The 20,485-nt window shown below is 41.3% G+C and overlaps 1 protein-coding gene across 4 annotated transcripts in view; it reads right to left on the bottom strand.

Annotated features, from left to right (window-relative positions):
• The window catches only part of LOC124876034 (neural cell adhesion molecule L1.1-like), a 72,184-nt gene that overhangs the window by 43,899 nt on the left and 7,800 nt on the right, over positions 1-20,485 (bottom strand). For 3 of the 4 annotated variants that reach the window (XM_047378517.1, XM_047378510.1, XM_047378512.1), the window contains exons 2-3: positions 5,622-5,991; positions 3,498-3,512 (exon numbers count right to left, since the gene is read on the bottom strand). In XM_047378517.1, the coding sequence (XP_047234473.1) occupies positions 3,498-3,512; positions 5,622-5,742 (136 nt within the window). In that variant the 5' untranslated portion in view covers positions 5,743-5,991. The remainder of the gene's footprint in view (positions 1-3,497; positions 3,513-5,621; positions 5,992-20,485) is intronic. The other variant, XM_047378525.1, reaches the window with a different exon arrangement.

Raw genomic sequence — 20,485 nt, forward strand, 5'->3', positions numbered from 1 at the left:
TTTAACCATCCATTTTCTATACTCCCTTCTTCCCTACAGGGTCATGGGGGAGCTGGTGCCTATCTCCAGTAGTCTACAGGCTGGAAGCAAGGTGCACCCTGGACAGGTTGCCAGTCCATCGCAGGACAACACAGAGACATCCAGGACAAACAACCATGCACGCCTAAGAGCAATTGAGAGAGACCAATTAACTTAACAGTCATGTTTTTGGACTGTGAGAGGAAACCAAAGTATCCGGAGAGAACCCACGCATGCACATTGAGAACATGTAAACTCCATACAGAAAGACCCCTGGCCAGGAGTTGAACCCAGGACCCTCTTCCTGCAGAGCAACAGTGCTACCAACTGTGCCACCGTGCAGCCTTTATTTTAATCAATTAATCTCGTACTCGTCATCTTCCGCTTTATCCGAGACCGGGTTGTGGGGGCAGCAGATTCAGCAGAGACGCCCAGACGTCCCTCTCCCCAGACACCTCCTGAAACCGAGGTTCGACTATCGGCCGGACTCTCCTCTCCAATACCCTGGCGTAGGCCTTACCAGGGAGGCTGGGAAGTGTGATCCCCCTGTAGTTGGAACACACCTTCCGGTCCCCATTCTTATGAAGGGGGACCACCACCCCAGTCTGCCAGTCCAAAGGTACTGTTGCTGACCACCACACAATGTTGAAGAGGTGTTCAACCATGACAGCCCCACAACATCCAGAGACTTGAGGTACTCAGGGCGGATCTCATCCACCACCGAAGCCTTGCCACCGCGGAGCTTTTTAACCACCTCGGTGACTTCAGCCCGGGTGATGAAAGAGTCAGACACCGAGTCCCCATCCTCTGTTTTCACCAGGGAATGCGTGATGGCAGGATTGAGGAGATTCTCGAAGTACTCCTTCCACTGCCCGATAATGTCCCCAGTTGAGGTCAGCAGCCTCCCACCCCCACGGTAAACAGTGTTGGCGAAGCATTGCTTCCCCCTCCTGAGGCGCCGGACGGTTTGCCAGAATCGCTTCGAGGCCTACCGGTAGTCCTTCTCCATGGCCTCACCGAACACCTCCCATGGTTCACTCGGACTCTATGTCTCCAACATCCCCCGGGATCTGGTCAAAGCTCTGCCGGAGGTGGAACTTGAATACGTCCCTGGCCGAGGCCTCTGCCAGATGTTCCCAGCAGACCCTCACTATGCGTTTGGGCCTGCCAAGTCTGTCCAGCTTTCTCCTCCTCCAGCGGATCCAACTCACCACCAGGTGGTGATCAGTGGACAGCTCAGCCCCTCTCTTCACCCGAGTGTCCAAGGTCTGATGATACGACAACAAAGTCGATCATCGACCTCCTGCCTAGGATGTCCTGGTGCCAAGTGCAATGATGGACACCCTTATGTTTGAACATGGTGTTCGTTATGGACAATCCGTGACTAGCACAGAAGTCCAATAACAAAACACCACTCGGATTCAGATCGGGGAGGCCATTCCTCCCGATCACGCCTCTCCAGGTGTCACTGTCGTTTCCCACGTGGGCGTTGAAGTCCCCCAGCAGAATAATGGAGTCCCCAGGAGGGGCACTATCCAGCACCCCCGACAGGGACACCAAGAAGGCCGGGTACTCCGCACTACCGCTTGGCCCGTAGGCTGAAACGACAGTCAGAAACCGGTCCCCAACACGAAGGCGCAAGGATGCGACCCTCTCATCCACTGGGGTAAAGCCCAACACGAGATGGCTGAGCTGGGGGGCAACAAGCAAACCCACCCCGGCCCGCCGCCTCTCTCCACGGGCCACTCCAGAGTAGGAGAGGGTCCAGCCTTTCTCGAGGAGATGGGTACCAGAACCCACGCTGTGTGTGGAGGCGAACCCGACTATTTCTAGTCAATATCTCTCGACCTCCCGCACAAGCTCAGGCTCCTTCCCCCCAGTGAGGTGACATTCCACGTCCCTAGAGCCAGCCTAAGCATCCGGGGATCGGGCCGCCGAGGTCTCCACCTTCATCGGTTGCCCTATCCTCTTTGCAACAGTCCCTCACGGTTACCCCAGCAGGTGGTGGGCCCACTGGGGGATGGCCTCGTGTCTCTCTTTCGCAAGGAGCAACCCAGCCACCAGGCACTCTCTGATGGGTCCCGACCCCAGGCCTGGCTCCAAGGTCGACCCCGGCTCCGCCGTACCGGGCGAAGTCACGTGCCTCGTTATTTTAGTCCTCATGAGGGTACCAATTCATCTAAATTTTGAATAAATGTGAAAAATTACTAATTGAGACCAATTAATCTAAACAGAATGAAAATGATTATCTCTCCCTCCTCTTTCTGTGATTCCCAGTGGAAATCTGAACATCTTCAGCTCCAATGCCTGTTTTTTTTTTTTTGTTAGACCTAAGTCTACACATTGTACATTATTTCAGGTCTCGTTAACGTCTTTCTTTTCACTCTTGCAGCGACTCTTATGTCACAGATTACTGCATCCTCTCCACCCTGCGTGCACTTTCTTCTTCACATCTTTTGTGGTTGTTTTGTATGGTTGACCCCAGGTACTTAAAGTCATCCACCTTCAGATCCTCCCTCTTCCACCTGTCTCTTTTTCATTCATCCATTTATTCATTCATTTCCACTTTTATAAACTGCCAAAAGAAAATGATATATACTATATTCAAACAAACACTGTTTTAATGATTTTTAAACCAAATTATTCTTCCACCAAATAATTCTGGCTGGAAAACACAACACTCTGATTTATAGAATGTTTTATATGGAAATGACATTGTTATGGCCCCCAACCCACTGTAGTCCCTAGTGAAAACAAATTATTTGTACTGTGTGTAAATAAGAGGTTTAAAGAAATCTCCCCGTAATAAAACATCAGGTTTCTTGTCTTTCTGATGGCTGCAATTAGCTTTACTTTGTTTGGCTAAATTTGTCCTTTTAAATATGAGGTATTATCCTTTCTCATGAACTAGATGTATAATAAATACAGGCATAACATGGTATTTCCATGACCTCTACATTTTAAACATCAAAGTTCTTTTAATGTGGAAAAGACTGTTTTGGTCTTGGCTTTGCCCTGACTGGCCCTTAGCTGGAAAGCTAATCTGTTTCATAATTTTTGCATGAGAAGACTTCATGAATGAAACATTGTGTGACACTTCAAAGCGAACATTTCTGCATCACAGAAAGGAGTTTTAAACAGAAGGTAAGCCAAATGAACATATTCTCAGTCCTAAAATCTCCAAATACGTCTTCTGTCATATATCTGAATAAAAAAGGCACTTATAGAAGCGATAAACCTATACAACATAAAGCTAACTGATTTACTCTGCAGAGTTTTAATCATTTATGAAATTCTACAATGGAAATTAAAGTTGACACTAACCAAGAATTATAAAATTTATGCTAATGTCTGTTTAAATGCAAGTTATAATATATTACACCATATGTCCATGTTACTAAAAAATATCACATGTTTGTGTTCTTGTCAACAGTAAAGAGCCATCACCAACATTTAATACAACAATGAAAATCACTTACAGCGGGGTATGTTATCTGTCCTCACGACAGCGTGAAAGAAGAAAGAGAGAAGAAACAGACATGTTTGATATGTTTCAGACTCAGTCCTCTGAACTGCAGCTGCTATCATGGCTTATGTGCACCTTTCACAGTAAACATGTAGCTCAGTTTTAGCCCTGTCAACAGAGTTGAACATTTGGACTGTGGCCCTGTACAGATCGAGCTCTTATGCTGCTAAATCAACACAAATAAAGGTGTCCAACGTTACCTCTGAATGTGGCTGTCACTGTCCTGAAAAGGTTCAGTTAGGTCACCCAGAACCAATGAAAGTGCCAGATCTGAACAGGACCTTTGACCTTAAACAGGATCAAAATGTGACTGAATGCAGTTGATACTGGGTTCATAAGCTTACACATGTTGACTCAACAATTTACGAACTTCATCTTACTCTGCTATGCACTGCTGACTGATTAATGTGTGTTTGTCTCAGTTAAATCAGATGAACATTAAAGGTGACCGATTATACTTTCTTTTAGTCGTGAAGAATAAAATGCAAATGCAAATAGGATGATTGATTGACCCATAAATAAAATTAGTAAACAATCCAGCCACATTCTTAAAATGAAAAAGCATTTCTGGAAATACTTTTTCATTTGAAATATGGTAACGAATTGCTTCCATAAAAAGGCCAGCCAGCGAGACGTGATCCTCTACTGGAAACCAAGTGGGTGGAGCTCCACTTCAGTTGCTAGTCGGAGGCGGGACTCAGGTAACGTTGCTAGGTGCCAGTGTAAGTGTGACGTCACAATTACACTGGCTTTTGACACCGTGCGTTTTCTAGAAAACATAAAACATTAATTTATAGCAAAAAATGTCTGAATGTTTGTTTTTTTGCATTTGGACTTTTTGTTGAAGCATTAGAGACCCAAACGGAAGTATAAAAATGATCAAAAAGGGAATTTTGCATAATAGGTCCCTTTTAACTGCTCTGTTTGGGTGTATGTGTGCTTGTGCTAAACGTTTATCACATACAAACTGCAACCTAAGTGAAAAACTTAGTAAAGTTACAAGCGCTGCTTTAGTGAGAGCAAAAAAAGCTTACACTGCAACTTTAAACTGCAAAGCCTGAAAAGGTCAACATTTTCTGAAATTTTGTCTTGTTACAACCACAAACCTTATATTTCAGCACAAATAGGCATTAAACTGTGAAGTGGCAGGAAAAGATAAATGGTTTTATGAATAGATAATCTGAAAAGGGCTCCATGCATGTGTACTCAGCCCCCTATACTCTGTTACCCTAAATAAAACCCAGTGCAACCAACGTTGTCAGATGTCACCTAATTTGTAAATGGTGAATAAATTAATGTGTAAAATTCAACCTCAGCATGAATGTATCTGCTGCTTCAAGACAGCTGAGAACATCAACAACATCATTTAGAGCATCTCAAGCAGATCTGTTTAATCCATCATCTGAACATGGAGACACGCTACTAAGCACCTGTATGGAAGGATGGTAAGAAGAAGGTCATTGTTGAATGTCATAAGGAGGCCTTCTTGCAGTTTCCCAGAAGTCATGTAGGGGACGCACCAAACATGAAAGGAGTTAAATCCAGGACAATCCTGGAAGAAAATCTGTTTGAGGCTGCAAAGGACTTGAGACTGGGGTGGAGGTTCAACTTCCAGCAGGACAACGACCCTGAACATACCACCAGAGCTACAATGGGATGTTTTCAACTGGACAACACACTTTTGACATTTTTATTTTTAAAATGTATGCATCTTTTTTCTCCACTTCACAATTATGCAATATTTTATGTTTGTTTAATACATAAAAACCCAATGAAATATCTTTGAGTTTTGGTTGTATTAAGACATAAGGGGTGAGAATATTTTTGCTAGGCTCTGAATGTGTCTCTGTTTGTGTTTTTATGTCAATGGATGGGCGGGGTGGGGGTGTGGCATGCCACTGGTGAGGGACGGAGGAAAGCGGTGGTGGGTCTTTGGGGTAAAGACGTCCAAACTGTTAAAGTCACACTTCCCCACTGGATTTCATCAAACTGTGTCAAGGAAATACTGTGTGGGGAAAACCACTTTTTGTTTTTCTGAAAATATTTCCAGACATGTTTGCTGTGGAGCAGTACTCACAGTGTTCCGGAATGCTGATAGCTCCCTGAGCAAGCAGGAAGGACAAAGGCAGGAGGATCAGGGGGAGAACAGGGGAGTATGGCCCCCTACAGCCAATCCACGGACGCTGTGACACGAACATCTCTTAATGTCCCATCAAAAGTGACAGAAAACACCAGAACACTCATCAACACAGGACAACACAGACCCTCCCAGTTTATGCACCAAGCCAGACACACTCTCCAGTGAGACCCACTGGAGGGCGGTGAAGGGTTAACAATAGCGCGCCTTAATTTGGTTCTGCGCAGGATTTGCTTTTGTGTTGTGACTGGGGATCCTGAAGCTGCTTGCTTCTGTCTTACGTTTCCACAATCCCTCCTTCTGTAGCCAACTGTGGAGAAACAAAAAAATAAGAAGAAAGGAGGAGGAAGGAAGGAGGAGGGAGAGAGGAGCATGGGGGTTGACCGAGAGAACAAAGGCCGGGGCACATGGGACAGGAAAAGACAGACATAAAGGAAAGATCATTAATTTCATCTAACAAGACAAACAATTTATTCAAATGAACAATTATGCCTCATAAAAAATTCAAAACTGCTTCTGAATGTGAAACAACAAATCTAAATATTTAAAAAGAGTTTTATCTTCAAATTAACACTGAAGAGGGCTGTGTGTTTCAGGGATAAGAATATTAAAAAGATGAAGGAGTGAACTCATCAAGATAAAGTCCAGCTCAGATCAAAGCAGCAGAAAACATCTTCCCCACAAATTAGATGACGATGAGGGATGGAGAGCATGAGTGTTTCTGTCACACTGAATATCCATTCACCTAAACATCTCCTTTGTTCTGGGATGATGACTGGGCCCTGACCCGTGACACTAGGCGTGTCAGGGAATGATAAGAAACACTCATTTCTTCCATTTGCATCTTTATATCACTGCCTCTGACATGCAGCTTAAACCCATACATTTCTAATTTTTGTAATTTTCTTATTATTTTGAGGAATTACTCGTCACTCCTCATAAATTATTTGAAATGTTGGTTAAAAACATGCCACTGACATTAATATTTTCTGTTCATTTTGACTCTTCAGTCTAACCTAATTAAAATGTTTAGGACCGAGTACAAAGACTTCTGTCTTTTCTGTATTAAACTGGAGAAAATCTGACCCATCCACTCATATATATTATCCAGACTCACTCGGTTACTGCAAGGGACTGCTGTCATGTAGTGACTCAGAAATAGGACGCTGTTTGTCATCAGCTTTGTCACAGTAGATGTTTTAACAGTTGGACGGAGGGAGAGCATGGAAACATGGAATAAAAGTGGCCTGAGAAGGGAGCTTTGAGTGACCCCCCTGAGTGATCTTTGCTTGCTTAGATTTATATTTTCCAGATAAAACAAATATTGTGATTTGGATTATTGCATAATAAAAGAGACCAATTAGAGCTGCATCATGATCAAGATATGAAAGCTCTTATTCTTGGACAAATCCTGAAAAGCTTCTCCTTGACCCTGTCAAATGTGTTAGCATTCCACCTGAAAAGCATTAATTATTTTAAATATATTAGATAATAATTTGTTACAAATGAAGTCTTGTATAATTTGGCCTGCTTTGGAGGAAAAGTCATAGGTTGCACATAAATAAATCAGTCATCACACAGTCATCTCACAAATGTTATAAAAATAATAAAGAAAAAATGAACCAAACAGTCCATTCATACCCAGAAATTACAGGTTATTCTCCATAACTTCTATTATGATGTAACTTGTAATATAGGAATGTTCTGGAATTGATGCCATACTTTGCCTAAACGTACAGGTTACTTTTACAGAGTGCTTTTCTGAAACATATGGGTTATCTTTGGTGACTGGAGGACATTATACAGTAACCTGTGTTTTTTATCTTAAGGGTTACTTTCCAGGATGTTCAGAGTACTTTTGTAGCACTTACATGTTACTTTGAGGTAGTCACAAGATATCTTCAGGAACAAGGATGTAATATAGGGTGACTTGTGACCATCTAGTTTACCAGAACACAGACTTTACTGTCCAGAAATGACAAGGTACTGTTGCGGTATTTACAGGTTACCTTCTTAAACTTACATAACACCCACACATACTTACATTATGTAAGTTCACCCTATAAGACTCAACTGTCTTATAGGGTGATTTGTGACAGTTACATTTTTAGATCTTGCATGTTACTCTCCTCAAACTTACAGGTTACTTTTTAGAATTTACAGCGTACTTTTCAGCCACCTACATGATACTTTTGAAGGCATAGATTGTATTGTAAGGTTACTTGTGAACATCTGCTTTTGGTACTCTCAGTGACCTGGATATATTATAACGTGACCTGTAACCATTTTGTTTACCAGAACGTTACATTCCAGAAATCACAAGGTACTGTTCTGGAACTTAAAGGTTACTTTCCTAAAAATCAAAGGATATTTGACACTGTTGTCTCATATGTTGACTTGTGACATTTTCACTTTGCAATTCCTGCAGGTTACTTTTGTCAAACTTACAGATTACTTTTTTTTTTTTTTTTTAATTAGAGGTTACTTTTCTGAAACTTACAGGATGCTTTCAGGCACTACGTTAAATTTAAAGGTGACTTCTGAAAATGTACTATTCCAAAACCTATAAGATACAGTTCAGGAATTACAGGTCATATTTTGGAAGATAACTATTACTTTCTGGAATTTACAGGGTTCCTTTGGTTGACTATTGTAGAAGAATTATGTTTTTCCCAAGACAGAGACCTATGATTTTCACTCAGAATCAGCTTTATTTATGATTTATAATCAAGTTGAATGATTATTAAGGATTTTTACAGCATTGGACATGTGCCTAGGAGTGCTGCCAAATCTTTCTGACTAGACAAAGTTAAAGTTCTCCTTATAACAGCTTAGAGAGCTGAATTATTATAAGGTAACTTGTGATCTCTATCTCTCCAGAATATGGAGGTGATGATGACCAGGTTTACGGTTATTTTCCCAAAATTAGAGGTTACCTTCCAGAAGGTACATTTATTTTTCCAGAACTCACATCAGTTTTCAGAGCTTATAGAGCACTTTCAGGGAAAACTCAAGTTATAACACAGTCCTGTCCCTCAAAGTATCCTGTAGTTGCTACAAAGCTGCGTTTATATTCAAACAAGTACCCTGAGAAGAAAAACAAAACAGGAAAGTACCAGGTTACTAGTCACATTGTGGCATAGTTCGTTGTCCGATGAGCTAACCCCTCCCTCCTACTTCCCCATGTCTAAGGGGATTGCTCAATCCAGCTCTCCATCCAACGAGTCCGGACTTCCATAAACCTGAAAGGTCTTACTAAGCAGGTTTACTGAAAGTTCTGTTTAAGCTGGAGGAAGACGGAGGCTCATCCATGCACCTGATGGAGAAGATTCTTCTGGTAACAACGAGTGGTTTCTTGAAGGGAATACGACTTAATTTTCAGTTTTCTTCCTTTAAGTGGCAGGAACTGATGCTCCAGACTTCGATGGTTAAACAGGATCTTTGTTGTTATATGTCTCAGAAGACAGTATCATCCAGAGGCTGAAGAGTTGAAGGAAACCCGGAGACATAAATGAGGTTGATTCAGGACTTCCAGAAGCCTGAAACTTAGAGGAATCAGCTGTTCACCGATCAAGTTCACTTCTGTTGTCTGGATAAAAAGGCTTTAGATGAAATCAGATTCTTAATCTTGAGGCACAGTCCTTTCTGGGCTCACGGGTTGATCCTCTTCTTTAATGCAGTCGATCAGTGGGGCTGTGTCTCTGTTCCTTTTCCATCTAAGCTTCTTTTCTCCATCCGATCTTGTTCGCTGGTCTTCTGCGAGGAAACAACCCCGTTCCCTCCTTCAGCATTGTTTTTATAGTGCAGATGCTCTCACTGATCAGCCCTTTGTTAGTCTTCTCAGTTATTGCGCAACATACTTTTGCCCAGTACGTTATTGCTCAATACTCAGTCATGGTCATCGTGATTTTCTGGTGCTGTTTTTCGGCCTTGAAGATGCCGATAATAGCCACGCTGGTCTGTAGTCCCATCCTCCCTTCCTCCCGTCGCTGTCAGCATGCAGCCGGCTCTCGTCACTCCTTGTCATCCTACAGTTCTTTCCCTAATCTGCTCAGGTTTAAACTTTACACAGTATTACACATTTCATTCTTCAGCTTTCAGCATTTACTTTAAAACACAGTTTTAAAACCATCACTTCATTCTTTTTATTCATACATCACAACTGATCAACATTATGTCTCTTTCATATATAGTTGATTGAGAATTTTAAACCTTAATGTTTTTTATTTTAATCATTAGTTCTCAATCATATTTCAATCATATGTCTTTTAACTTGATAATCAAAAATTACTAATTTCATTTAATACTTGTAAAAGAATGGAAAATCATCATACTTCATTTCTTTGGATAGACTTCAAAAGATAAGACAGATAATATGTGGCTCCATACAGGCCTCTCCAGTCTTTCAGTCCCAGAATATGAGAATATGCTTGTTTCACTCTCTACTGCTTCAACCGTGTATTTTAATAATTATTGCATGGATTACACAAAAGGATATTTATTGGAATTTTTATGGATTTAACTGCGAGCAGTTAATGAATGTTGCATGGATTACATGGAAAGATCTCACCTTATTTTGACACCTGATACTACCATGGAAGTTCCAAAAAGTAGCTTTTATGTTCCAAAAAGTAACCAGTAACTTCCAAAATGTACACTGAAAAAAATACCAGTTTAAAGGTCATCTATAATACAGCCTGGTCCCCAAAAGTTACTTACAAATTGCCAACAAAAAATAGAGAAATAAATAAAATAGAAACGTGTTACATCATTTTTATAGAGGGTGCTAAAAGAAAGCAAACAAATCGACCAGACGTATTCACCTTACATTTAGAGTGTCTATGTTTTAATCATACATCTAGAGGTTCTGACATATTAGGCTATAAGTCAAAGGAGTTATTAGACGTGTCATATTTTATCAGTCTCTAAGTGTATTTTGGCTCAAGCCAAGGCTTCTCCTAAAACACATATGGGTTAGGAGGGAGTGACAGCTGGCTTATATAGACCCCTGTGGGGCCTAATTATTATGCAACCTGTGCCAAGCACACATCACTTTCTATGACACGTATTTGTCTTCATGAGGACTACAATTAATGCCAAACCCAGCCATAAAAGGGGTACTTCAAGTGGGGCTGTATTAAAGGTTATAAGCAACTGTGATTGATTTCAGTTGGGAGAAAGCTTTAAGCTAATCGTAAAGCAAAAAAAATCAAATAGAAAATAGTCAGAACAGGACCAAGAAAATAGATTACTATGATGCTTAAACAACTCCCATTTCTAAACAATCAAATCTGTCTGAACCCTTCCAGTGGATCTGAGAGGCTTTAGTCAGAGGAGCAGATGGACCAAATCAGCCACTACTCCCAGTGGAGGGCTGGAAGAAGAGGGCAGGAAGGGAGGGCTGTAGGTGGGGCAATCTAATCAGAGCTGGGATCAGGGAGCAAAAGGGGTGCAGGTGCAATTCAAGAACACACGGAGCAAGAAATGAACTCACTGATAGATTCCCATCTGCAGGAATAAAAATCGGTAAAGGTGGATGGAAAGATCAAGCAGAGGTGAGAAGAAGCAGGACAGGAAGAAAGATGAGGGTAATTATCTTCCAGTGAGTGAACCACAGACATACAAGATAAAAAATAAAGAGGTATTCCTACCTTCCCCCTACTCATGTCCATGTGGCCTAAATTCAGCTGATTTCATTATTCATGAGTTACACACACACACACACACACACACACACACACACACACACACACACACACACACACACACACGTTGTTAGTTATTTGCTGGTGAGTTCTGATGACTGAAGAACCATGATTATCTAAAGAAAAAGCGATTTGTGGCCTGACCTAACTCACTAGTATCAAAGATTTAGATGAAAAAGTGTGTAACTTAATCGTTTTTAACCTTATCAAATAATTAGTTTAGATTTATTTATTCCAGTTTAAAGAATAATGTGAGCTGTGCGTGCCATCTGTTTTTGTTAAAATCAACTCGGTAAATCTTAAACGAAAAGAACAAAACCAGTTAAACATTTAAGGTCCTCAGAGTTTGTTCCAGCCAGTAAAATTAACACACCTCTCGGGCACACGTCCAAATAAATCAAGTAGTTTCCCGGCAGCTGAGTAGAGATCTGATCAGAAGGAGGAGAGCTGCCATTAACGGGCATGGCTGGTGCTTGTATTTGACTCACAGAGACGCTTGTCTGAGTGTATTAGCAGAGGAAACAGTTCAGAAACAGAAACAAGTTAGAAGTCACACATGCCTCTTCCTCTCAAGCTTAAATTAATCTTTAGATTTATGTGCTAGGGTCTTCCTCTTCAAACGCAAAGGTCTTTTAAACAAAAGACATTGTCCAGAACTGCAGTATTCCTGCAATAAAACATTTCGTTGACCATATTGTTCATATTTTTTTCCCAAATAGCAGATTATAATGACAAGATTCAGACTGTCCAAGCTTCCGTTCTTACTCACCACCATCGCTCTGTACCTGACCTAGACGTTCCTCCCCGCAGGTGGTGAACCCATGTAGAAGGGGTCCCCTATTGGTTTTTGGGGGCTCAGCCCCAGGGCTCACATCCCAACCACCAATCAGTCACGTGCAAACTGCACCCCAGGTTTGGCTCGAGGGTGCCTAGGTCTTCCTAATCTGTGCACGGTTTGCCAGTGTACCATTACGGAGTTTATCAAATGCACTAATGTCTTTGGTAGTGAGGAGAGAACTGAACCAAAAGGTGGAGCTTGCGATTTATTGGTCTTTGTACATATAAACCCTCTTATATGTTCATGACATATGAAAGTAGGCTGAAAGAACAGGATCCTGTGTATAAGTCTCAGAATTAAACTTCCACCATTTGGTGGCAGGACTAGGCCTCAGCTTGACAGATAAGGTGAGGAACTCCATCATTTGTAGGGAGCTTCTTGCAGAGCCCCTGCTCCTCCACAGTCATTTGAGATGGTACAGGAATCTGATCAGGATTGTTCTGGGGCACCACACTTTGAACTCCCAGGATAAACAATACTGTAAAGCATCTGAATGCTTTGAGATCTTGGGACCTGCTACCACTGCGACCTGATGTCAAATAAGCAGAAGGCAGTGGATGGACGGACGGATGGATGGATGGACGGACGGATGGATGGATGGATGGACGGACGGATGGATGGATGGATGGGCAGACAGGTAATATTTTCTTTGGTAATAGTAAAGAATCTTAGTAAAAGATACTAAATGTTGACTTCTTAGTTACTTTAGAAATTTAAGAATATAACGTGATATAATTTACTCAGTTGCTGCATTGCAATAAACATCCCTCCATCCATATTTCTGCTTAATCTGGTACAGCGTCAGTGGGGGGCTGGTGCCTATCTCCAGCACACAGTCACACCTTGGGGCAGTTTAGGGGCTTATTGTTGGAAAAGTTGAATACCGGAGAGAACCCACGCATGCATGAAGAGAACATGGAGACCCCACCCTTAAGCCCCAGCTTGTATTTAAACCTAGGATCTTCTCGGTGTGAGGTGACATCACCTAACATGCCGCTGACTGTGGCTAACAACATATCTCCCGTTTGGAGGCCCACGGTTTATTCTGCTCAATACTGGACTGTTATCACAATGGAATTATGGATTCCAGCCTTCTCCTCCAGAGACAGTTTGGTGATGGACAGAAACTTGTTTGTGTCATTCCACATAAAACAAAATAAAATGCTGGGTACATACTGGAGCACCAGATTCTATAAGTGTGCTTTCTGCCCTTTAGGCCATGGGCTTCACTGCCTACTAACCAGCAAAACATTGGGAACAAATTGTCTGGTCTTAGCACAGTTTATACTAATATTGGGAGAAAGGTAGAGTCCATCCAACAAGTGAGCATGAAACTGGAATGCTGACTAGGAACGTCGGAGCTCGCTGAGGCACAGTTTAGTATCCACAATGGCTGCCGCGAATACAGGATGTATTAAAGAGGATATAAACTATTTATCAGTACGTCTGACAGCCTGTATCTCTTTAAACCAGTGGCACACATGGTGCTGTACAATATGTTTGTCTGAACATGTTCCTTTAGTGTTGAAACACAAATCACATAAAATTAAGAGAAAGACATTATCGGCTTGTACTGCTACTAGTAGATAAGACCACAACAATTAGAAAGACCCCTGTTTTCTGACCTCCAACTAGAGCTCTCTCAGGTTGGGTGTTTCAGCTCAGAGCTCAAACTTCCAGGACAACCTGAAGGCAACAAGAGACTCAGTGCAAGATGAAGAAGCAAGCTAATGGCTGGAAAGTTTTCAACTTGAATGGATCCGTTTGTAAGACAACTTTATGGGCCAGTATAGAATGCAGTGGTGTTCAAGGAGGGACGGGGGGATCCCTTGGCAGTGGTTGTAGCATTGTAGCTGCCTTTCATGAAGAAGATGTGCGCAGTATGTGCAACTTGTCTAAAGGGACAAAGAGCTGCTGAGCAAGGCTGGCCTTAATGAAGCTCGTTATTTACCCATTATGACAGCTGGGACACAGACAGACTGTGATGGGCATCTTTCAAATTTCAAAATGTGGCAACAAAGACACAGCCAGTACTTTATGAACTTCTCCTGGACTGGAGAGTAAAACATTGGATGATCTGTTTGAAGGTTTTGTTGCAGCTGACCCCAAAATCTTTTGCATGTCCTCAAGATTTTGCACATGTGGATACAGAAATCAAAAAGAAGATTTGACTGTGTGTAAAACTAAACTAGATGTTATCCACTTCCACAAGCAGTCACTCAGAAGGAATCAAAATCCCTTCATTTCTGGCGTGTTACACAGTATTATCTATTCTAATGGTTTTGGTATTAAATGTTCCTATCTTGAATTTTGCTTTCCAACACCAATTTGTGCCCGTTTATAAAATGTGTCAGTGCAGGAGTGAAATTCTCTAAACCCCAATTTCTTTTTGGTTGTTTTCTTGGCTGTGGATGAGAGATGGAGGGGTTGAATTTCAGTTAATTGATCTCCAACCTACCAGACGTCAAAGTGTCCTTGAGTAAGACATGGAACCCCCACATTGCCCTCAATATGCTAATTGACGTGTAACGGCGTGTGTGTAAATGGGTTAAGAACAGAATGCCTGATAACAGCTCTGTTTAGCCAGGGTCCATTTAATGACAAGAACATCTCTATGGGATAAACACTTGCATCCTTTGTGTTTTTCTGCCTCTCAATCAGAAACAATCGATTATTTTGGCCAGAAGCACCACAAAACACACTAGCCTTTTTCACCAAACAGTTTTTCTAAAACTGCCTGTGTTCTGTCTGCCTCAAACTCTCCAAAAATCATCAAAGATGCTCAGAGGTCATTTTTTTTCAAGCTCAGGCAAAATCTCTGTAAATGAAGCCACAAAACTGGATTACATTTTTAAAAATGAAAATTGTGGGCAATCTCTACTCTGCCAGGTGGCTCAGCATTAGGTTGACTTCAACACCCCCCACCCCCATGTTGGCCTGGTCCTTTCAAAAATCACACCAAGATGGCCAAAAGGCATCCGACCCACGGTTCTACCTGGGTTCCAGCAACGGCTTTAAGAGTCTGTGTTTCAATACAGCTGAACATGTCTTTTGAATATAAAAATGGTTTTAAATGCAGGAATTAGGTGAGGTGGAAGCCTGTACATTTTTAATTAAAGAGGCATAAGAAATGAATAACCAAGCCAAAATGAAAAGCTGTAGGAATAAAAAAGAAAAACACACCAAAGAAAATAAAAACTAGAAGCAAAAGCTGAAAACCAAAAGTTGATCAAAAAAGTAAACTGTTACTAAAATGTGAATAAGGTAAATATCTTACATTGTGTTATTGTGAAATTTAACAAAAGGGAAGTCCCAGAGCTCAGACTGGTTCTTTTCACATTTAAATGAGGCATTACCGCTGTAACATGGTCCAACCACTTCTGGATCACCCCCACCCCCTTTCCAACCGCCCATACACACCTCTGAAGGCACAAAACCAATTTGCTTTTATCGACACGACAAACAAAGCAGTTATGCAGGAATGCATAAATATGTCATTAGTGATGGCATGCTCCTGGATAAATAGCGACCCACTCTGGGTGGCTTCCCGTTCCAGCTGGGGTCTATTAGATTTAGCCGAGGGGTGAGAAGTTCCAGCTGAGAAAGGGGACTAGCTCTCAGGGTGCCAACAGCAACACATCCATCAAAACCTTCACTCATCGTTTTGTGCTCTAGTTGATCGCCTTCAGTTTTCTTCCAGATTTCTTCGGATCGTGTTGAATGGTCAAAAAGTAATAATAAAGTTATTTAAGATGAGTCAAGAATTAAGGAAGGGACAGCCTGAACAGGACATGTCTAGAAACTGGCCCAGAGGCTCTAGGTGATGGCATTAGTGAAATGTTTTAGGGTTAAAGATGGTTTGCATCATGCAGTTGCATGATGCATCCACCCAATCTCATGCATACCCAACATACAACCAAACAATTGGAGCACTTTGTCTGAATGCGTACCTTGGTAATATGGGAGATATGTGCAATGTTGGTGTTCTGCTGAGATAAAACCAGCTTCATGGAATTTTCAGCATTTTCCTAATCGGTTTGTTAGGTGTTTGTTAGTATTTGACTTTATGTTTCTCTAAAAATACTAAATCTTGTTGCAAACATAAAGGAACCTAAACAGACTGTCTTTTCTGATAAACAACTCAGAGCATTTCTTTCAGTTTAGTTGTATGAAACCCTCCATGTAGCTCCTGCTTCACTGGATTGCATCTAATCTTCCTAAAATCTACAGCAATCAAACATCTAAAAAAGAGTGCACCCAGAAATTTTGAATCTTCTCACACTGCAGTGGAAGTTGAATTTCATTATCTGCACGAGAGAGGACATGTTCTTGAACTAAAGCTGTTGGAAAACATGTTCAGCTAACTTACGTTATCTTGGCTCCACTTTGTCTGATACATCCTTCATTCCTGATGGCTAATTTTCCTACAGTGTTTGTCAGAAGCTTGCCTTATGGAGTTTTTCCTGAATAATTCCTTGCTTTCTCTCGTCTTTTTCTGGTTTTTCTGTTCTCAGCACACACCTACATAGCTCCCACCCAGAGGACTCTTCCTTCAGTTCTCTATCTGCGTGAACGTTCTAGTGAAGATGTCTTTGCCTTGTCGTCTTACAAAGAGCATCTCAGTCTGGACCATCTAGCAAAGCATTTCCAGCTTCCTGCAACAACGTCTCCACAGTTCTGTAGGTCACAGTGTGCCCCTGACCATGCATGCATAGGTGGAAGTGAGAACTACTAGATTATGATCTGCGTTTCCTTATGGATGAAGGGCAAAGCTTGTAATAACACAGACAGAAGGAAATGAAGACAAAATCCTCATTTTGAATGAATTTGGATGTTTTGTGAAAGAATAGAGCAAATGAAGTTATATGCATCATTGACAGCATCAACTTATTGGTTTGTAAGGCTAAAAGCACAACACACTGATCTGTTCTGATATGATGGACAGAACCTCATCTAAATTTTATGAGGAGCAGAAATAACCTGCTTTTAGGGGAAAGGCTGAATTGATTGATCAGAACAAGTGTGGTTACTGAGCCACATGTAATCTCAAAACATCAGAGTGCCATCCATCCATCCATCCATCCATCCATCCATGCATCCATCCATGCATCCATCCATCCATCCATCCATGCATCCATTCATCCATCCATCCATCCATCCATCCATCCATCCATCCATCCATCCATGCATCCATGCATCCATGCATCCATCCATCCATCCATGCATCCATCCATGCATCCATCCATGCATCCATCCATCCATGCATCCATCCATCCATCCATCCATCCATGCATCCATCCATCCATCCATGCATCTATCCATCCATCCATCCATCCATGCATCCATCCATCCATCCATCCATGCATCCATCCATCCATCCATCCATCCATCCATCCATCCAACCAACTCAGAGACATTAGATCCCATTCATGCTGGGTTAGATTTGCAGATATCAGCATTTGTGAACTGTCCAATAGAAATTCAAGGAAACGGCACCTATAACCTTTCTCAGAAGACACTTACTCTCATCCAAAATTACCTTGGCAATCGTTTTGCTGTGTCCAACCTGAGCAAGCTAAAAAAAAAATAGATATTGTCTTCTTAAAACACAACCTCAAACCACCTCTCTGTCTTCCTTCTCTCACTCCTTCGCAACAACCACATATTTAGTTACACCACTCCCTGATGGGAGATTGCATTTCTTCATCCCTCATTTAGAAAACCTTTTTCTTTATTTCTCTCTCTCCTTTTTATCCCTCCACTGTATTCCTTTCACACTGTCCTCTTCCGTTCTTCCTTGGGTGAAGGTTTGACACTTCTGGTATCAATGAATCAACGAGCAAAGATGTAAATTTGCACTATGAAATACGAGCGGCCATGTTTGTGTGAGTCTCTCCCATCACTTTCGTCGTTCCCCCATCTCCATGGTTACCCCTGACTCCAGCACCACACAGTCGTATATCTGTCCCCCATCCCCCGTGCTGTCCCTCCCTCTGTTTCCATCCCCCACTCCATCTCACCACACCTCATCCTCCTGCTCTCTCCAGTGCCACTCCCAGTACTCACTCGACTCACCTCTCCTTCCAAACACACACATCCAAGCACACACTCTTGTTATTGACGGATTTTCCTTCCGCCTTCATGTTCTTGGCTTTCCGCAGCACATAAAGCCTTAGTGATGGTTTTTTTTAATTTAATCCAATCATGTGGTTGCAAGTTAAAAACCAAGTGCATTAATAATGAGATGTGCCCAGAGTGCCTTCACACTCGATCAAAACCTCACAGTGCTCTACAACCAACACAGCTGATCGGAATATGCCTGGATCATGGGGAAAATTTGTTAAATCTCCTAAAAGGATTGTTTGCAATTTTTAAAATGAAGTTCCGTGAAGTTATCAAAAATGTTACTGCAAATAGTTTGCAAAAAGTCAATAAATCCTTAGAGCACTGGTAGGCTAAACAGCTAGTCAGGAGGACGCCAATTTTACCTGATTTTGGCAGAAAATGTTGGTATCAGTTGGTTGGCCAGATATGACGCTTCATACCTATCAGATCTTCCAACCTTGTACACTTCCAAAAGGTCAGTAAGGTCAGATGCTCTGAGATATACGGCGGAACAGACAAAGGAAATTCAATTCACCATCAGAACACAATCAAACCTGCTTAAAACTAGTTTTTATTCCCTGGCATTTAAACTAAATTAAATTATCATGTTTTATCTATTATTTTGTGCTTTTTTGTCTCAAACCTGGATATGTGGAGGACGCTGGTCAACTTCTGTTGAATTTGAATGCTTACAAATAAACTGGACTTTAATTGTTCTCTTAAATTCATATTCCCAATAAGTAATACTTGAAAAACTATTTGACCCTTCACGGGTCTCCTTTTTTTGCTTTTTTTGTCACACTTAAATATTTCAGATCAGCAAACAAATTATAATATCAAAGAAAGATATTCTCTGGAAGGCAAAAAGCAGGTTTTATATTATGTTTCTATTTATTAAGGGAAAAGCCACCCAAACCTTCTTGGTCCTTATGCAAAAATAAAAAAGCATTTTCTCTCTAAACATATAAACTGGTTGTGCCATCTTCTGTGGCGCACCTGTTGCCATCTTCTGTTTGAGAAAACAGATCAATCTTTTCTGTCACTGAAGAGGAATGTTGGCCTACTTTTCTTTGCTGAATTGTTTTAATTCAGTCATACTGGAGCTTTTTAAGCATTAGTGGCCTGTTTAAAGTGCTACGAAAGCATCTCAATCTAAAAATCTGGACATTGAGTAGGGTATGGCATTGGATCTCTCTCATGGAGACTGTTTTTTCCCAGGCTATCTTTCTTGTCCTTGAACTCTGACCTTAACTGAGGCAGTGAGGCCTGCAGAGCTTTAGATGTTGTCTTGAGGTTCCCTTTTGACCTCTTAAATGAGTTGACGTACTCTTTGGGTAATTGTTGTAGGTTTGCCACTCAGGAGAAGATTCTCCATTGTTCCATGTTTTCTCCTTTTGAAGATAATGGTTCTGACTGTGGTTCTTCTGATTCCCGAAGCATTTGAAATAGCTTTGTAACCCTTTCCAGACTAATAGATGTCTGTCAACTGATCTTAAGTTTCTTTAGATCGGGGTATGAAGTGTTGCTATTTGAGATCTTTTAGCCTACTTCGCGTTGTCAGACAGGTTCTATTTAAGTGGTTTGTAGTTTCTATGGGTTTGACAGTAATTTCACCGTTGTGTAACTGAAACAGAAAACCAGTTCTTAAATCACTGAACGTATTTCTGTATTTATTCAGCTTATCATCGTCTGATATTAACATTCATTTGATCTGAAACATTTAAGTATGTTAAAAATCGTTGGTAGTTGGGCAAAGCCCATCCTCTTACAATTCTACGAGGTTAGTATTCCTCTATAATAAAACCCTGACTCCAGGGCTAGTCTAAGGTAGTTTGGGGCCTTAAGCCAAATTTTATTTGGGGCCCCTATTCCTGTTAACAGTGAATGAACACAGATTTGGAAGAATCTGAGAGAAGAGGGCCACGTTTAGTTGGCTGAGCTTATAAACATTCATGAATAATTGGTTATTAGCTGCTGGGCTGTATTTGTGAACAAACTGAGCTCAAACACAAAGAAAACATTAAACTCATCAGATTGTAACTATGGTAACATGACAATCAAACTGTGAAGATTATTAGTTAAATAGTTAATTCCTTTAAATCTTAAACTTAAATTCTAAACAAATAAAAATCCTTTACTTAATCTCTGCTGAAACC

This window comes from Girardinichthys multiradiatus, chromosome 1 (assembly GCF_021462225.1).
Source record: "Girardinichthys multiradiatus isolate DD_20200921_A chromosome 1, DD_fGirMul_XY1, whole genome shotgun sequence".
Lineage (NCBI taxonomy): Eukaryota > Metazoa > Chordata > Actinopteri > Cyprinodontiformes > Goodeidae > Girardinichthys > Girardinichthys multiradiatus.